This window comes from Haemaphysalis longicornis, unplaced genomic scaffold (genome assembly GCF_048455015.1).
Source record: "Haemaphysalis longicornis isolate Haplotype H1 unplaced genomic scaffold, Haemaphysalis longicornis Haplotype H1 scaffold_6, whole genome shotgun sequence".
Lineage (NCBI taxonomy): Eukaryota > Metazoa > Arthropoda > Arachnida > Ixodida > Ixodidae > Haemaphysalis > Haemaphysalis longicornis.
The window spans coordinates 26,898,562-26,919,013 of record NW_027526407.1 but is presented as its reverse complement, the minus strand read 5'-3'; the positions used below and the strand labels follow the sequence as shown (position 1 = coordinate 26,919,013).

Genomic DNA, 20,452 nt, shown 5'->3' with positions numbered 1-20,452 from the left:
TGATTCGCGCCACACGCGCTCTCATCCCACCGTGTGGAAGAGACCTTCGCAGTGGTCTCGCTCGCTAGGAGAAAGTTCTGAGCGAGCGTGGCCCTATCTCCTGCGGTAACCCTGGCGTGGCCACCGCGATACGATGCCCCATTTATCAACTGCTGCCCCTCCTGTAAGGCTCCTGAAGAAGACGCTAACACTAATCACTTGTTATGGACATGCCCTTCCCTGACTGCAGCGGGATCACGACCCCTTGGCGGCACAAGGCTGCATACTGGGAGGACCCCAATCTCCAGTGATGGTTGTGGAAGCCCCACCACCGCTCTTTTCTGGACTTCCTCCGGGAAACTGCTACAAACCTGTACATTTAGGGCTCCCTAAATTATGTCAAAGCGCATACTATCGCAATTAAGAAAACCCAATAGCCACAGTGCTTTTGCAATAGGACCATGTAATCAGACTTAAGTGCCCGCAGTAATGTTTGAGCGTGGTTTTCCCACATGGGAACAGTTTTTTCTCCTATTGTCACGAGAAACAGTGGGCAGTAGAACACACCCCTACCAATGGACGACCATCTTCGAAGGAGTCAAAGCTCTCCCTGGCGCGTAGCTTGCGTGGGCTCTATCCTATAGTGTAAATAGAGCACTTCACTATCTAACATGGTTGGTTTCGTTTGTTCTACCTCCACGTGACAGGTTTGGTGAAGGAAGCTGTGCTTATCCCCACCCCGGCCCTCAAGCATTGCCCTCTCTTGGCTCCTGATGCGTTTGTTGAGGGTTCTTGGACCGCTTCGGCTCGCCCCAGCTCCAGCGCCTCATGGACACGTTCCCTGTGCCGTGTCCCAAGCCAAGACGAGACCCGCCGTGACCAAGTGACGATGGTGCCCCTTCCCCCGCCCACAACACCGGCGCGTGTCCAAGAGCGTTCCTTCGACATTTCGCAGCTTCCTTGACGAGCATCGCTTTTGCGGGGTCATGCTTCATCATCTATACATCTTACCAGTGGCGGCAAGGCCTTCAGTGTTTGTCACCTTTCATTATCATCGCCTTCGCCCGAAAACTGCCGCGTCGACCGTGGCAGCCGCTTTCGACGAGGTGGCTAAAACATGTTATGTGGCGGCAGAACAAATGAAACGGACCATGCTACGCAGGTGAGGAAAGGATATATTCGCAGGATGTCAGCCTTGAGCTAGAGTCAGCAGCGCACGATGGAGAGAGAAAGAACTTTACTCGCCCAGAAGTAGACAGCATGGGCTGTATTTGCCGCGTTAGCCCTCATTCACACAGCCGTTTTACACCCGGTTACGTCACCGTCACGTCACCGTCTTCCTTCATGGGCGGCGGTTTCTCGGGCGGTTTGTCGCGGAAAACGGTGCGACGGTGACGGGAAGCCTAGCTCTACAATTCCGTTCCGTCAACGCGAAGGGAACACTCCCCGAGGTAAACCACCCAATCAGAAAACAAATTTTTACGGGAAACTTTAGCGAAAAGTGGGCACACGTAAAAATATAAGCCATTTTTTAAATTTTCAGATTAAGCACGCTCAATTCTAGGCTAAACTGATCACAAGGCAGACGACCATGTACTCTAACGTAGAGTTCCAGTACGAACGCTATTCCACTACGTCTCCGTCACGTTTTTTGACGTGACGGTGCCGAGACGGAGAAGGTGACGGCTGTGTGTATGAGGGCTTAGTCACGGCCGCTCGATGGAGTTTCCATTCGCTCGATGGAGTTTCCATCGAGCGGCCGTGGCTTAGTCAACCAGGAGATCTTGCTTTCTGGCAGCTTCTTCGGCCATCTGGTCTAGGCGTAGCTGCGTTAGGGCTGCGCATGCTATACGCGTCAAACACTTCTTCGAAGATGGTTGTCTACGGGGTGTGTCCACTTGTTTTCGTGACATGCCTGCTTGAGAGCTAAAAGTAACGTTTTGAGAGCGACAGCGACTGTACGCGATTAAAAAAAGTATGGCACCTAAGCACTCTCCTTGCTGGCACCAAAGAACAAGAGCGCCACCTCCGAGGCATTCAGACAAACACATTTCCCCACCCCACTAGAGCCCACATTCTGGCCCCCACTCTGTACTCCTCGCAATGCCGCTTCTGCGAGGCTCCGGGCACCCTCTACCATATCATGTGGGGCTGTGATAAGAACCCCCACCTACCCCCCCTGCCTTTCCCCTCCCCTGAGCACTGGGAGAGAGCACTGTCCAGCTCGGACCCTGACGACCAGCTTTGGCTGGTGCAGCGAGCCCAAGAAGCCGGACGGACTCAAGGGGTCCTGGAATGAGGACTCTTACCCAGGGCTGACAGCTTCAGATACACGTTTATTCCTCCTCCTCTCCTTGCTGGAGTAACTGCAAAAGCATGAGTGTGATTTCTGAACGTGTCCGGTCATTTTCCTCGCCCTTTGCGTTTAGCGCCTTTTTTATTATTCTCTCGGCAGATTCTTCTCGGCAGGTTATTATGACTCGGCAGATATCTTCCGAGCAAAACAGACATTTATTGGGGCATACTTTCCTGCTCTTCGTACTGCTACTTGTGTAATCACGAGTCTCAAATCACTCATATACACGCCTCAGTACACGTCTCCATCGCACGTTTCTAGTCGAAGCCCACAACGCATTCGGTAGTTCCGCCTTTATCTTTTTCACTTTGCATAGGTATCCTTTTCCGTTTGCTTAGGTACCTTTTTTCCGTTCGTTCGCCTATGTGCGTTAACTGGTTTATTCGGTGGAGAAGTTGGAAGCCAATCGGCCACTGCCTACTACATTGCACTGAATGAAGCTTGGTCGTGAACCTGGCTGAAAAATCACAAGGTCACGACAAAAATGTTCGCGATGTCTATGAATTGTTCATCTTTGCGCCTGGATCGTCACTCTGCTCTTCCGCATTGCCACGGTAAAAGCAACTCTTCCAGCAGAAACGCTCATTTACACGGGTGAACCCGAGCTCACCAGCGAGCTGCGCGTTCTTCGTCCTTCCGCTGCTCGCACTGAGCTCGGCAGCCGTTGCCTTCCCTCAGTTGGACTTGTGCAGAAACAGCAGCGGGGAAGTTCAGGAAGATCACAAGTACTGGCAATGTGCTCTCTACAACGTCCGACAAACAAGCAGCTTACAGTGGCTTGGCCCTGGGGCCACCTGCTGTATACGGCACCCGTGGCTATACTTCACCCTTCACGACCGCTATGCATGGCCGCGCTAGGTACATTTTTTCTATAGTAAATAGTAGCCTGGCACGACAAGTACGATTCAGGGTCTATACACAGTTCGCTTCCTTCAACTTGACGTTAGTCCATCCATTGGAAGCTGCGACGTAAACTCTTACAAGACTGAATACAGTAAAAGGACGCGAGAACAAGGGGAGCAGAGGGAGGAAGCCGAGCGTGATTGATGTACAGGCGAATGACAAAGACAGCCAACCAGCCGCGCTCCTACATGTAGGAGCGCGGCTGGTGAAGTGGTGGCTGCAGCATATGCCTCGCCGCCACCGCCAGAAAGGGCTCGAGCGCAATAAAGTGCATTACGTCACCGCTTGTACGCGTTGGTGCGTCGCGTGGATGGAGTGTGAAGAGAGTGCAGGGCCGCGTGGGTTGCACAAAAGGGTGGAATGGGAAGGTCGGACTTCCGAGACTGCTGAAGGAGTGGCGGGCAGTCGATTCCACCGCTAAGCCAGCAAAGGTGACGCCTGAGACCTGAACATCGCGCGAAGCACATGTGCGAGGATGCGGCTCGAGGACGGCGGTTGAGAAAAGCCGAGTTGAAGGTTTGTGCAAAGCAAAGCATGCGAGTCGAGCTGATTCCCAAGTTTGCAAGGCAAAGAATGAGATACTGACGCATTGCTAAGATGCACCAGTAGACCTTCCACAATTTTTTTACTTCCCGTTACTGCCATTTTTCCTGGCCTACTGCTGTTCCGCAATTCTCCACCAAGTCACATCTTTACTTCAAACGACACCGTCCAGACCCCTTCAATACCCGCGCAAAAATTTAGCCGATCCTGCAACTGCAAAGAACCCTGGCGCTTCCTAAGTCTACGCTGTTGGGACGACCAACCCACAATCAGTGGTAATTTCTACTAAAAGCGAATAAAGCTCCGCTGGCTATTTTCGGCGAGCCGTGCATTCACGTCTTTGGCGAAGGTTGTGGCGCCCCTTCCCTCTCACCTTTACTCGGTAGCTGCCTTTACTCCTGGAAATTTTGCTTCCACGCACCCTCGGAAGCTCTTGGAGGCGGTACCATTGGCAACGCTCACTGCAAAAATGGCGACTTGCGTGACCAGCACTAGGCACTGAAGACCTTAAAAAAATTCCTCGGGCACTTAGTCTGCTTGCGCGACTTGGAGGCAAAAGCCAGCGATTATCAGACTTCCCCACTGCTGAATCGGGTTTGCGTCTTTGTCTTGGCAGCTTTCATTTCTCCGTCTTTTGCGGCGAATCACCCCGGCGGGCAGAGTGGCGGCCGTTCCCACGGCAACTCCATCTCCCCCTCCCCCTCCCCCGTCGTGAGAACCCTCCTCTGCGCGCACAGCTATTCTTTGCCGCCGCGCTCACCTGTCACGGGGCTGACTCTTGGTATGTATTGGAACAGTGGCAGGTCAGCACACGTGGCCGCTTCTACCCGATTTAAATACCTGCACGAACCCCAAATTGTTTTGCAACAAATCCCCAATGGTGTCATCTCCGTCGGCAGAAACACCGAGGCCTAAGATGCCGAGCGCATGCGTCAGGCAAAGCAGGCATACAGCACAGAGCTCAGAATTCGTTTAGGGAAACCACAAAACAAGAATCGAAATCGATGCCTATGAGCAATGGGACCCCGCCCCCCCTTCCCACCCCCTCCATGGGTTCCTGGTAAAGATTGTTTGCAGATTATCTTTGAAGGCCATAGGCAGGACTAGCGGCACTAAATAGAGAAATTCTTGCCCGAGACGCCGAGGAGCGCATACCAGGTCAGGCTAGGCAGGACCCAGCATTTTCCGCCACAGAAGCCGAGCGTAGTGTCAGTAGATAAGGTAGATAAGTAGATAAGATGAAGTAGATAAGTAGATCAGATAAAGTACAGCCGCTGGGGCACGCAAGTCAGCAACGGCGGTCACTTTGTCGTTCATCAGTGTTGCGAGATTGCCGCATCTACAGCCTCACCGTTAACTTTGAGGGGGTGGTTTGTTAACAACACTACGCACTTCTGCTGCTGAAATGCTGTTGCGTGCGTTACCTTGATTCGCATTCCGAGCGGCGTCAGTCGCGCCCAGGCGGAGAGCAGGGAGGACAAGCTAAGCCTACTAGAGTTGACCGACTAAAACGCACAAACAACGGAATGGTGGCGCCCCTGAACCTTCGCAGTCTAAACACATGTCACGTAATGCGAACTGGTCAATGATCATGGAGGCGGCACGGAACAATAGGAGAATAAAAAACTCCCACCTCCCCTCGCGGGAACCCCTGTGTAGATGCGACGCATAGGCGGAGCGCCGAAGGGACCGCGCTTTATAGCGCGCATAACGTTGAGGGGACTGCGTAAGCCGGTCCCAGTCGATGACGGACGTTGGCGTACTTGTAAAGCGGCGTGGACTCTAGGTGTTTGAGCCAAGCGTGGATGTTGCTTCGCCGGAGAACGGCACACCGGTTATATGCGCAGCGCGCCCGAAGGAGAGGAAACCGCAGAAGAGAGAGTACTGCACATGCGCCGGCCCCAGCGCGTCTGCCGCGGCTATGACGCAACACAATCCAACACAATACACTTTAATCCAATCCAATCCAAATCGAATCCAATCCAAGCCAAGCCAATCCAATCGAATCCAATCCAATGCCCATCGCGAGACAGTGTTCGCTATCGGAGAGGAGAGGGGGTGAGCGGCGGAGAGCGCTGCTGGCGCGGCGAGGAGAATGGGGGAGGGGTGGACAACGCCGACGACAACGACGACGACGTCGAATCAGATGCTCTGCATCTAAAAGAGTGCCGATACCCTGTACCCTTACACTATCCGAGCCCAACCGACAAGTCCGCCGAGACGACGAGAAACATTTCATACCCTTCTTCATCAGCATTTGTAGGGGTTTACTACATCTTTGTTGGACATCCACTTTCGCAGGGCGGGATGGCGACCATTTTTCTGTTTTATTTGCATATTTTCCCTGTGCAGCGGCGGGCATTTTGGTACCATTCGTGTTGTCGCCAACGGCTACGGGCACTTTTCGCGAAACAGCTAAGGATTTTGCCTCATCAATGTGCGTCGGGCTGGTTCTATCGACATGTTTTAATGTGGGCACAAATGGTGCACAAAACTGAACTTCTTATAATATACACGTCTGACGCATATGTGTTGCTGCATCATTGCAGAAAGTGAGCAACCGCTGCATTACTTGTGGCTGACTGGTGGTCAACTGCTGTTCTGTAAAAAAAAAAACACGCGAAGAGCAGATACTTGGTGTAGCTGTCTTTTTATAACAACCGATACTTATTCAAGGTTTGCTAATTAGTAGCAATGCGAGTTAAAGGAAGAAGCAACTCGTTAATCTGCCACCATTATGTGTTTGCAGAACCAGGAAAAAGCAAAGAAAAGCAGAGCTTTTCTTTGGCACTTGCATTGCCATAAAACAAAACTCGTGGGCATAATTTCCACGTGCAGCGAAGCTTTCGTTCCCTGTCAGTTGGGCACACCCGCTTTGATTGAAGCAAACTCCTGCTGCGTGAAAAATAGGAGGAATATCAGCGTACTGGCGGGTGGTTGCCGTTTGTCTGCCTTGAGAATCAGTGTTTTCAGTGATGGACCTTACGTGCAAGTAACGTTGAAAATATCTGTCATAGATTTCTGGGATACCGCAGGTCAAGAACGTTTCAAGACACTGCACCCTTCCTACTACCATCAAGCAAATGCGTGCATTTTGGTGAGACCTAAGATTATTTCTTGATCGTACTGTGAAACTGCTTGCGTATATGCGAAAACAATTTCTGCGTAATGTATAGCACATTTGCCAATTCAATAAATAACGTTGTTAGAATAATGGTAAATTCCCTAGTACGAATCGTGGAAAAGGTCAATCAAATCGTCGACCACTGCTTACTTTTGAATGCGTTATGGCAAGGAAAAAACTCAGACCGGTACCATTTCGGTATCCGAACCACAGCAACAGCCTGTAGTGTGAACTACTCAGTATAAACGTAATAGAATGCTTTGTTGGGCGAGTTGGTTCATGGCTTCAAAAAATTAAGAATAGCGCGATGGACAAGGGCGGAGAAACAAAGTAGACTGAACGCTCCAGTCAGGTTTTTGAAGTCAGTATAAACCACTGCCAGTTTTCTGCGAATAATACTGAGAATGTAAAAGCGTAGCGGGTAATATTAGTAATGGTATATTTGTAGTTAATAAAATAATGATGTAACGAATTCCAAAGGAAGATATAATTATTTAACTATATATATTGATGTGCATATGACCAGTATTTAAAAATGCTGCTATAATCAAAGCTGGCGTGGTTATGATCCACTATAACCGATTTTTGGTATTCTCGCGAAGAAATGTTTTCCCTCGTATAGTCGAACAATCGAATGTATCGCAACGTAAATAACACAGTGTGCTTCTAGCAATATTACTGATGAGGGGGCTACAAGCAAACTTCGTGCGTGGTATCCGGGAAGGAATCTAATGCGTGTGTTCAGTTTTCTAGCGTGGAATTTAACAATGGTTTTCAGAATGGCGCTGTGTGCCCTCCGTCTATTCTTTTCCTATAGGTTTAAGGAATGTTGAATGCAGTGCGAATACCACGAATCGAGCTGTGAAGCTTATCACCTTTAGCACAAAATTGTTATGGCTATCAATCAGCAACATTTTGGATCAGTGGAGAGTTCAAGAACGGACGAGCTTTCCTATCTATCTACTCCGTTCATAGCGCTAAGCAGGTTCTTTTCGGGCTCGTCGCAAGTGGCTAATGCAGCTTTCATGTATGGCAATTTTGTTATAGTAACATTTACCCGTAGCCAAACCAAGTGCGTAACACTGTTGGTGATAACGCCTGTCCGCTTGGAGCGTGCACGTGAGCTCCGACATTCGCCTTGGACACTCACCACTTTGCGTTTTTTGACGACTTCGCTGACCTAGAGGCGCCCCAAAATGCGGTCATATGTCTGCAAGCAAAAGATTGGAAGCTTTCTGAAAATTCCAGTTGGTCATGATGATGATGAATAAAATTTATTTGAGTGGCGGTTGTGATGTTAGGGTACTCGCCCGATGGGAGGCTTCCTTAGTCCTGGATGCCTTGGACTATGCTGGTCAAAGCAAAAAAATTGCTCAAAAGTTCGTCAAAAAATTAGCTTTCATTTCTAGCAGCATGACTGCATTGAGATGGAAGATAACTGTTCCTTGGCATGATTTCTCTGTTCGTCTATTTCTCTGCAAGGTATTCGACGTCACACGGAAGATAACCTACAAGAACCTTTCAAATTGGCACAAGGAGCTTCGGGAACACAGGCCGGGAATCCCCTGTTTTTGTGTAGCGAACAAGATCGATGGTAAGCTTTTAGGAGCAATTTCTGTAATACATTATCTTTAATATCAGTCTCTACTTAATGAACGGCGCATAAATTTCTTAAACATTTTCCAAGAAAAAATCAGTTTGTTTTCGATCGCAAATGGAGTATTTCTGAAGGTTTTCTCTCTTGTTCTTTTTTTTTAAACGAGCAATATCCTTGAACTTTTTTGCAAAGTCCAGTATTTTTAGTGGCATTTTAGTTTGCATCATTTCTCGCGCATAAAAATATTGGTACAGTCAAACCCGGCTATAGCGAACCCGGGTAGAGCGAATTATGCTATATATCGAACAAAAATATTTCAGTTACGGAAATACATGGGAAACATATTCCTTATAACGAAGTTCACATCGGATATATCGAACTCTGTGCGCCTAGAATGGCCGCCGAAATGCATGGTCTCGAAGCGGCAATTGAGATGTGGATTGGCCGCGACCACGGAGAAAGAGCCGCGACTGAGACATTGCGCGTCGCACGGAGCGACGTGACGCCCGACACTTTCCGTAACTGTTTCCGACGAGCTGGACTCACGGCGGAACCCGCTCAGTCAGCGAGTCCGGACCAAGACAGCACCATTGAATTGTGGGAAGAGCTCGCCAATGTTCCCGATGATTTCGCGAGTGAGAGCCGTCCGACGCTTATAATGAAGCGCTTTCAGCAGTCGATGTGCTCCGCCAATGCTTCTTAGATTTTGGAGGACGCGGACTCGAACTGGTGCAAACAATGTTTCGTGTAGAGAATGCTATGCTATTTGAAGCCGCCAAAACGAAAGAGTGCAAACAAAAATCACCGCTTTTTTACAAAGTAGGCAATTGGGGCAGAAAGTAGCTTTATTACTTGCGATAGATGGATTACTTTGGGTTTGGTAATGGCTACTTTACTGTGTTAGTTTCTGCATGCGGGGATGGTGGAGTTGGGGAGGGGGGAGGGCTCCCGCGGATTGCGAACTCGTAACAATCAGCTCGTTATAGGCGGGTTCGGCTATATCGAACTATTGGATATATCGAACTAATCGAAGTGCATATTGCAGTTCGCTATAAACGGGTTTGACTGTAGTTACATTTGAACCATAAAATGCCGAATCACTTATGAAACTAATGTGCAGCCGCCGTAACACTCCTGTAGAATACATTAGAATTGTGTGTGTTAAAACATTTGGCGTGCCTCAATTCCTAACCAGACAGGAAGTGTGCCAGATAGGTCATGCCATACAGGTATTTACCAGTAAGAACACCGGTCAGCCTAATGTTAATCAGCCTAACGCTAAGATTATTTCACAGCCTCGCGGCACGGAGGCACAGCCTTGCCAAATAGAACTGGCGTTGCCGGAACATGCCAATGCTCGGCTTGCCACTACCCACGATTCCCTCGGAGTCACAGGGCCCTTTCGCGGAATTGCGCTGACACCAGTGATACATTCCTTTCGAGATAAGATTGAAAGACCCTATGATGCGAGCTACTGCTTTTGAGGGGGCCGCTGTTGACACTGCAGCTAACTAAATAGCAGCAGTAATGCGGATGCTAAGTACGTCCTGTGTTTGTGGTGTGAAAGCAGGAACCACGCTGCAGCAAGCCGACTTCGAAAATGCGGAATTATATATGTGGGCACCCAGGCCGCGCGACATCAGTCACTTGAGACCGACACGCACGCTTTTTTAAGTGCGGAGAACTTTGGCGGCCCGGCTTGTCGTCGTAGCTCGTCCGGAGTCACAGTATAGTTAGCCACCGTAGTAACGCGTAACGCAGCGTGAATCACCCAAACAGAGGATGTGAAAAGATCGCCGCTTCCCCACGTCGGGACGGAACCCCGGTTCCTCGCGTTACGAAGCCGATGTCAATCCCACTGGGCCATACAGGCACACGTTACTCATATGCAAAATGTTGGGGATGATCTTTGAGCTGCGCCGTTTCCACGTAGTTTGCCGTTGCTACGGCGCAAATAACTACAGAATAACATAAAATAGGAAAAGAAATCACGGATAACACTGTAATTACCCCACGAAAACTCAATGTCTCTTTATAGGCATTTTCCATGGCAGCGGCGTCCTCTCTTCACTACTTTTGGCTGATACTAAAAGTAGTCAAGAGGGGGTGCCACAGTCCCTTCCGGAAATACTGCTCCACATTTGACAGTGTTTACGTTGAATGGAAGTTCTTTAGTTTTTAAAGCAAAGCTTTTTACCTCTACCCCCCAAGGGTTCTTTCGCAACCGTTGGCGTCACCAGAAAACTCCCACGAACAAATAAAATAATATCCTAGCGCTGCCAGGAATCGAACCTGGAACTAATAGAGTACCAAAGCGAGAGCCCGTTGTCTTACCGATTTAGCTACGAGCGCATGCGGAGACGGGGAAGGCAGGTGGTGTACTCACCGAGCGCATATACGGGTTTACCCCCTGCATTCTTGCTGAATGCCACTTGATAGCGTCACGCGGCCTCTCGCGCCGCTGTGCGCTTCGCCCACGGCACGTCTAGCGACCCTGCGCGCGCCTTGCGGGTGTGCTAGAAATTACAAAATTAAAGAACGCTCACACCAACGCATGTTATCTCACTTCTAGTACGCCAGTGTCCTAAAGCCTACGGCCTCCAATGTTCACGCAAGAAATCACAGCTCCTTGTCATCCGCCCTCACAACAAACGACACATCACGGAACACATTCAAATACTCCTTGATGGCCAGCAGAGAATGTAACTCCGCTTGATGTACTCCCGGACTCTTGGGGACAAGAACTAAAGATTCTCCCTTTGCTTAAAAATACGAAACCCTCACACGACGGGGGTCGCCGTCAAGGCCGCGCTCAAGCGCTCGACCGCATCCTCGGTGGGGATCATGAAGCCGTCTACACAGACGCCTCCCAACATCGAGAGCAGCAGTACGCCATCATCGTGGCCACCTCCAGAACTAACCTCCTTGCGTGTGCCTCACTCAAGACCCAAGACATGACGGCAGCAGAAGAGGCAGCCATCGCCTTGGCTCTCAGTAAACAAGGGGTTCAGAAGGTAGTCGCCGCTTCCCAAAGCCTACCAAAATTACCAGTCGGGTTGGGTGTCCCGACTTGCACTGCGTGTGCTAGAAAAACACTCTCCAAACGGCTCTATTCAGCTCATCTCGACACCCGCTCACGCTTCAATGGAGGGCACCGAACACGACTACCAACAAGCCTGCGGTTTACCCCCCCCCTCCCCTCCCTGGCTATGGAGCTGCACGAGGACAGTCACCCGCTCGTCACGTTCAGGGACATAACCCAGCATTATGGCCTTCAGAGACAGACCCTACCTTCGGCTTACCCTGCCCTTTCCAGAGAAGAACAAACTACCCCACGGCTCATACAATCAAGGTTCTTCCACACCCGACGGGTCTTTCCTTAATGCACCCGAATCGCTACGACGCTCAATGTAAATTTTGTTCAGAAGTAGGAACACTCCGCCACATAAGCGGGGTGTGCGACTTCAGCCCTGAGCACCCTCCTCTCTTTCCGTCAACTACCCAATAAAATCAATGGGAGATGGTGCTGTCCAGCTCCTCTCCGCTTACCCAGCTTCAGCTGGTGGACAGGCGGCGAGCACTGCCTATTCGCTCCAGTAGAGGAGGAACCACTCCCCTGGGCCGCACTCTGGGCCCTTCAGAAATCTGAAAAGAAGTATTTCTTCCTCCTCATCCTGCTGCTCCTTCCATCTATGCCGCCGATCTCGTCGCCTCCGTCCGCGGCGGCAGAAAAGGAGAACTCAGATCGTCTAACGCCGGGTTTGAGCTTCCTTTAATTTTGTAAAAATAGTTTCCACTCATGTGCTACACCAATACAACTCAAAACAACCACCGTTCATACATCATGTATTGATTTATTACTTACCAAGAATATCTCTTTAAAGTAAGAACGGGTGTGGTTAAGTGCATTTAACTTTTCTCTGGCTTCACTATTTGTAGAGCGACGTGAGTCCTGAGTGACGCCTCGTGGGTCATTGCGAGCGCTGTTTACAGCTTTGCTTTTCAACCACATTCACATGGTGGATTGGCATGAATGTTTTTGTTTATTCAAATGCTTCATATGTCTAGAGTGGCGAGGAGATGGTCGGGTGGCAACTTCTCAAGCTAACAGGTCGTGGTCATTCTATGAATGAGAGGAATTTACACCAGCCACTTTTACCTCAGGGAAACAGGGCAGTGCTCAGGACGGGAGGAAAGGAAAGTGACTACAGACACGCAGCTTGATATTGCCGCGAACCATGCATTGGGTTTGTTTATTTGTGTTTTGCTTTTAGTTTCCCCCGCGTGGGCTGGGGACCTTCCACGTGCGTAATCAGTTGGTTGGCGATAGGGCGACTGGGTGACGGCGGCGGTCGGGCCACTGGTACGGGAAGGGCGACGGCGATCGGTTGAATCGGGCTGGGTCCATGGCTGGAGTTGGACAGGTATTCTTCAATCTCCGATTGGTGTTGGCCAGTTCGGGGCGGGGTGCGTCGACGGAGAACCCTCGCAAACCGAGCCTCTTGTAGGGGCAGCGACGGTAGATGTGGTCGGCCTATCCGCAGTGGTAGCACAGCGGACGATTGTCGGACGTTCGCCACACGTCGGTCTTCCTTGGGGCGGGGGTTGCACCGCAGGTGGTCGGGCCGGCGACAGGGGACGACGGTACGGAGCCGCGTGACGATAGGGCGCAGGTGAGCGAGGGCGATGGACAGCAGCCGTGTAGGTCATGGCTTGCGGCTCGCGACGTGCTACTGGCGTCGTTGAGGTTCCCAGCGCTTGGTGCACTTCTTCTCTTATGACGTCGGTAAGGGAAGCGCCTTGTGGTTGCGGCGGCGTTGGGAGCAGTTTCCGCAGCTCCTCCCTCACTATTTCGCAGATAGTCTAGCGTAGGCTATCTGCGGGAATGCGCATGCTGTCGATGCAATTCGCATTGGCCGACCGTCAACACGCACAAGCCGAGATACGACGCCACGACGCACCCGGAACGCGAAGAAGGCAGCGTCCGTCCTTCAGCTGTCCATCAACGGCTTTGAAGTTGTCGCCCTCATAGACACGGGAGCCGCCTACTCAGTCATGAGCGACCATTTGCGTCTAAGCTAAAGAAAGTTATGACCAGATGGGACGGTCTGGACATTCCCACAGGAGGAGGCTACCTCGTGACTGCAAGTGGAACGTGCACATCATGCGTACCCATAGACGGCACAACGTACCCTGCGGCGTTCGCCATTTTGCCTAACTGCTCCCGCGACGTAATTCTCGAAATGGAGATTGAAGAAGAAGAAGCCCGAGCAGAGGAGACACATCGTGCATGGGCTTTCGCTTCGATGGTCAGTTCTAGCATTTTCTTCGCACTTTCACTATAATGAACAGTTTCCGTAGCTCTGTGAAGTTGCGCTGAGCAATTTGAAACCAGTTTCGACGCCATTACGCCACCCTATCGTCAGATATCGGCCTCGGAAGACCGCACCACTGCGTCTACAGCACCTAGGCCTAACACCGCAACGACGGCTGTGGCTGCAGCTGCCGCGCCGGAGCAGCCGGAGGGCGTCCAATCACCATCGAAGGCGATGCAAAGCAACCATGCAGTTAGCATGGAATACGACAAACTCAGCCGCCGAACGATCCAACAGCCGGGCCCATGGAAATAAATCTTAAACGCCCGACGCCGAGCCAAGCACCCCGACTACACATCTGTGGTGGCCCCATCGCAGGGTAAGCCTACCAGCCCTCTCCGAGCTTCGCCTGCACCCCGACTGCCTGAATCGGACTATAAAATAATCTATCGACCTCGCGACGGGCTGCGCCTGGCTTCGTGGAGCGATCGGTAAATTCCGGCCAGCCTGTAGGCGGCCAGTGGAAAAATTCAAGCTGAAATTTCAAGTCGAATTCCCGAAGGCATTTTTAATCATCAAGTGATAATACAAGTGCAAGCAATCCAAAATCTAGTTGTAGCAAGTACGCCAAACGAAGACTGCGCGGAAGCACTCCACCACGTAACAACGCTTCAACTCGGTGCAGTGACATACAAGGTACTGTCATACTTCAAGCATTTCCCGGAAACCGTGAAGGGAGTGCTTCGTGGCCAAGATCCCGGCACAACAACAGAGCAACTGCCCTACATTCTCGCATCAACAGGCCCCAGGATCGTGCAAGCCAGAATGCTTGGCCAGTCGTCATCGGCGGTGGCAACGTTTGAAGGGCCACATGTGCCATTTTACATCCGAGCGCACGGACTATACACTCGCTGCAGACCATATCGTCGCTCTGTGCAGTGCTGCATGCTGTGCGGCGATATCGGACACCGCCGGGACGTTTGCCCGACACCAGATGCGACCGTGTGCGCCCAGTGTCACGAACGCGACCCTACGCCTAAGCACGCATGCGCACCGAAATGCAAACTGTGTGGACTCGAGCATCTAACCGCAAGCAAAGAGTGCCGAAAAAAGCTTCGTCCGCCTCCACCACCACTTCACGTGCGCGAACGCCTTCCAAGGAGTGCGGTAACATACCAACGCCAGCCGCAACAACAACCATCAGTCCAACAACTAAATCACCAGAAGGTTCAAGACAATGCCCAACGTCAGCATCAGCCACCGCCTCATGTAAGCTGGTCTTCGATTGCTGCTAACCCAGCAAGGGTACCTGAGGATTTTCCGCCATTGCCTGAACAACAAGCCCCCGCTGCAGATAATCTTCGAATGCAACAGCTAGAAAAGGAAAATGAGCAACTAAGAAAACAATTAGAGCTACAGGCAGCCCGTACGGAAAAACTAGAGCAACGCATTGAGGAACTCCTCAATCACCTGAACACGATCAAGAAGGTGCCAGCGCAACACGTAGCTCCTACTGCGACCACACTGGAGGTGACGCAACGGCCACCCAGCGTACCAACCCCAACACAGATGGATATAAGTAGGCTTGAAACGCTGATCAGTGATCTCGGAAGTAAAATTGAACGTCGTATTGCAGCGATGGAACGAAGGCAGGAAGCCGCCGAGGAAGTGAAGCGGAAAAATCGCAGGAAACGCGGGGACTCTTCCACCAATAATCCGCCCAGCCGAATGACAACCGATGATGAATGGGAACCTTGCCAGAGTGGGGAACCCTAAAAGCCCCCAGAATGAGCCAACCACAATATGACAATGGAATTGCCGCTCGTATCGCAGCAAGAAACACTCATTATCACTTTTTGCATCTCAACACACACCGACAGTCATTGCATTGCAAGAAACGGAGACAGATGAAATACAGCTCAGGGAATAACAAACATACAGTGAAGATTCCAAGGCAAGGACGGAGTAAAGTTTGGTTCGTTGGTGAAAGGTGGTTGGTGTCGTCGTGGAGGGTGGTGAAGGACCCGAGGACGATACGAGGCCAGTAAGTGATGAAGAAAAAGAAGTCTATTTACACGTATTTACAAGAGACGACAAAGCATAACATAAGACAAGGAAAACTGGATTAAAATTAAATAGCGCCGCAGCGCGCAAGGGAGTATCGCGGCACGATCCCTCGTGGGGGCCCGGAGGCCAAAAAGGTGCCAAACCGCCGCACGGTTGGCTGGAAAGATGCGTGGGGTTCCGGCGCCCAGAACTTGCCACGGGAGCGAGTCTTCGTGCGACCGCTTGCAGTCGCAGCTCTCGACAAACTCGTCGAAGCGTGTGCGCGCAGGGCGCGAGCAATGCCGCCTCCCCCACAGCAGCGCACATGCCAAAAAGGGTTTTGACCTCCGCTCCCCCCCGGCCGTCCCCGAAGGTCAAGATGAAAGGAAAGCCTCCCCCGACGCCGCACAAAAGCCGCCGGCGAGGCCCAACAAAGGGTGCGACTCGCTGGCGTCGGCGGAGGCCGCCCAACATTCCGACACCGGATGGGGAGACCCAGCAAGGCCACGAGAAGGGAGGGGGGTCATCGTCAAGACGGGGGTCCATCGGCGCTGCAATCATTACAGACGGCTATCCTCATCCAGGCAAACCAAACGGCCCAAACACATTCTCTTCCCACCTCATTGGATTATACACTTGTCGAACTCATCCCACTCAGGAAGACTCGAGGAAGCCTCTTCATCCTCAACATATACAGTCCTCCATCTGCACCACTCGGTGAGATCGACTTCCTCTTCAAAACAGTAAAGCAACGTACAAAAGGCCATGCCCTTGTAATAGTAGGAGACTTTAACGCACACCATACTACCTGGGGTTATCCGAGAGATAACAAAAAAGGCCAGCAGCTATACGAAGCCATCCGACAGCATAATCTACATTTGTGCAATGTCATTAATGTCCCTACCAGAATTGGAAATAGTGTCTCTAGAGACACGACGCCGGATTTGACGTTAACTTATGGTGTTAAAGAATCCATGTGGGAAGGCCTGGAAGAAACGATGGGCAGTGATCATTATATAATACAGCTGATGCTCCCCCACAACACAGCCCAACAAAGCAAAATAGGAACAACCCGCATTACTGATTGGCGGAAATTTAGAGAGACGACAACAGCAGGTCCCATTGATGAAATTGAAAGATGGACGGAGCAGATGCTGGAAGCCGCAAAAAAACAGGCTAAAGAATTCACATTAACGCAGGACTACCCGGCCATAGATGCCCATCTTATGCACCTGTGGGAAGCCCGGCGGAGTCTCACTAAACGGTGGAAGAAACGCAGAACAAATCGGAAGCTCCGTATTCGTATCGCTCACCTGACCCAGAAAGCCACCGATTATGCAAGACAACTCAGTCAACAAAATTGGTCTCAATTTTGCACGACTTTCCAGGGCACCCTTGGAACTCGTCGCACGTGGCATCTCCTTCGCTCTCTAATAGGTAGCAAGGAAAATAAATCAGCCGCGTCGCATCAACTAAAACGCCTCATTCACAATTATCAAGGCACTGAAGAAGATATCCTGGAAGAATTAAAGAAACCGTGGGAAGACACAAGTGACAAGGCCCCACTACCGCATGAACCGTACATGGGTGGTTCCAACCAAGAAATGGATGCTCCATTCACGATCGCTGAAATTGAAGCGGTGGTCCAAAACTTGACCCGGAATACTACACCAGGAAAGGACAAGATTCCAAACAAGCTACTACGAAATTTGGACACCACGGCGTTAGAGGCTCTATTAGAATACATTAACGAACATTGGATTGCCGGAACACTCCCATCCAAGTGGAAACACGCCGACATTACACTGATACCAAAACCCGGTAAGCCACTAGCCCCAGGAAATCAGCGACCCATTTCCCTCACATCTTGTGTTGGGAAGTTATTAGAACACATGGTACAAAATCGCCCTTCCCCGTTTATCGAAGATAATGGGCATTTCCCAACAAATATGTATGGATTCCGCCCCCATTTATCCACACAAGATATCCTGCTGCAACGTAAAGAAGAAATAATAGACAGGCTTTCCAATTCGCACAAAAGATGCATGCTAGCTTTGGATATCAAAGGAGCCTTTGATAATGTTAACCACCAAGCCATTCTTCGTGGACTAGCCTCAATTGACTGTGGCCAGAGGCTATATAACTATGTTGCGGCCTTCCTGACAGGACGCACGGCCACCATCGGAATAGGCCACCTCTGTTCAAGAACATTTAAAACAATACCAAAGGGCACTCCACAAGGTTCGGTGATATCACCGCTCCTATTCAATATAGTAATGAAAGATCTCCCTCGAATACTGAATGACATCCCGCATCTACGGCATGCGCTTTACGCGGACAACATGACCCTTTGGACCCCCACAGGATCAATGGGGGAGCAACAAGACGCCCTTCAATTAGCCATCGACAAGGCACACGAATACCTTCGAGCCCGAGGACTACAATGCGCCCCAAAGAAGTCAGCTCTGCTTACTTTACTATCTGGGAAAGCTACGCAGAGGAAGAAAAGCATCCCTGAGCCCGAGCTCATAATACAGGGCAAATCAGTTCCCAGTGTGCCTCATCTGCGTATTTTAGGGCTTGTGATTCCCAAAAATGGATCAGGAATGCATACAATTGCCCCTCTCAACCGCACTCTCAGCCAGCTAATGCACCTCATACATCGGGTGTCGAATAGAAGGTTTGGCTTGCTGGAGTCGGATACCCTGCGCATCATACAGGCACTGCTCATCAGCAGGGTCGCATATGGCACTCCCTATCTTGCCCTTAAAAAAACGGAGAAAGCCAGATTGAATACTATAATTCGAGAAGCTTACAAGATCGCCTTAGCACTACCATCAAAGACATCAACGAAAAGGTTGCTCCAACTGGGAGTACATAATAGTTGGGAGGAGATAGAGGAAGCACACCGAACCTCTCAGCTTGAACGACTGAAGCTGACTCACACGGGAAGGACGACTTTAAGACAGCTAGGATATGCGACGCCACCCATGCAAGACCAAAAGATAAGTGTTTCATTAAAGATTCGACAGCACATTCGAGTTCTACAGATACCAAGAAACATGCACCCCGTCCATAACAAGGCACGCCGCATCGCTAGAGATAAAGCCGTCAACGCCAAGTATGGAAATAACCCAACAACAAGATTCAGCGACGCAGCCATATATTCAAATCAACCAGCACACGCCGTCTGCGTTGTTAATGCGGCCGGTCAGGAAATGACAGCTATGACTGTGCGTACAGCCTCAACAGAAGCTGCAGAGGAAGTTGCAATTGCGCTGGCTCCCACGACCAGCAAGGACTTTATAACTATACTGACTCGCAAGCGGCATGTCGAAGTTATCAGCGGGGGCGCATGTCTACACCAGCACTGACCATTCTGAAAAATATTGCAGAGCTACCTGATATGGAAATCGTCTGGGTTCCTGGGCATGCATCCATCGACGGTAATGAGGCGGCTCACACCGCTGCCCGCGCGTACATACACCGGGCCACTAACCGAGACGGAATGTTCTCCGCTGACACCAAAACGGACCCACTTCTCCCGTACTCAGACGTCCTGGGACATTATAGGCAGAAGAGTATTCCCACCACCTCATCCTCAATTAAGCAGAGAAAAAGCCACCACTCTTGGGCGATTGCAGACAAATTCTTATCCCCACAGCACCCTCCTCCATTCCATCTACCCGACTCAGTATCCCTCCCCTTGCAATTTGTGTCCAACGCCGGGCACCCTGTACCACCAGGTATGGGAGTGCCAAAAAACTCCAAGCTTACCCCCAATCCCCTTCCCAACTTTTGAGCAGTGGATGGCTCGTCTGGTTGATCCGGACCTTGGACACCAGCAAGAACTGGTCAAGAGGGCCTGGACGGCAAGTCGCAGCCTGGGTATCCCGGAATAAGGATGCCCTCCACCGGGCGAGTGCCCTGCCATCAGCAGTTATGCTCAATAAATGTTTATTCTCTGCCTCTCTCTCTCTCTTGAAATGGACTTCTTGACAGACAACGGTGCAATAATTTATCTACAGGCCAAGTTCATAACTTTTTCCTCCGATCACTCCATGACGCCGGAACCGAACCCCGAACACCGTGCTGCTGTAAGGATCGTCGATGATCATGTCATCCCTACAGACCTTCGTGACCATATTTTGGAAGCATGCCACAATGACCCGTCTTACCGACATCTCGGCACAGCTCGCACAATTGGAAAAATCAAGACGAAGTACTACTGGCCCCGTCTTGCATCCGACGTCACCCACTACGTCCGGAGCTGCCGTGACTGCAGCCAGCGATGAAAAACGCCACCGACGAGACCCGCCGGACTTCCGATCGCCGTCCCATCGAGGCCCTTCCAACAGATTGGAATGGACCTCGCTGTCAGGTTGGTTCGTCCACGTGTTTCGCGTAAAACCTTTCTACGCAAGATGACGAACTTTTATTTTAAATGCAGCACCTGACAGCACAAGCTGTCGCTTGTGCTGTCAGGTGCTAGGGTCCTAGTCAGGCGAGTATTGCAGTCGTCTTTGGCGGCAGCTGCTGCACCTGGGGCGACTGCAATGCCTCAACCGCCATTTGCCTCAGCACCTTGG

General features: G+C 50.8%; 1 protein-coding gene across 5 annotated transcripts in view; it reads left to right on the top strand.

Annotated features, from left to right (window-relative positions):
- Positions 1-20,452, top strand: part of LOC144141447 (rab-like protein 2A) — a 135,469-nt gene that overhangs the window by 69,077 nt on the left and 45,940 nt on the right. For 4 of the 5 annotated variants that reach the window (XR_013316605.1, XM_077673003.1, XM_077673002.1 and 1 more), the window contains exons 4-5: positions 6,799-6,878; positions 8,388-8,499. Coding sequence is in view for 4 of the 5 variants with exons in the window: in XM_077673003.1 (XP_077529129.1) it covers positions 6,799-6,878; positions 8,388-8,499 (192 nt within the window). In the remaining variant the exon portion in view is untranslated. The remainder of the gene's footprint in view (positions 1-6,798; positions 6,879-8,387; positions 8,500-20,452) is intronic. The other variant, XM_077673004.1, reaches the window with a different exon arrangement.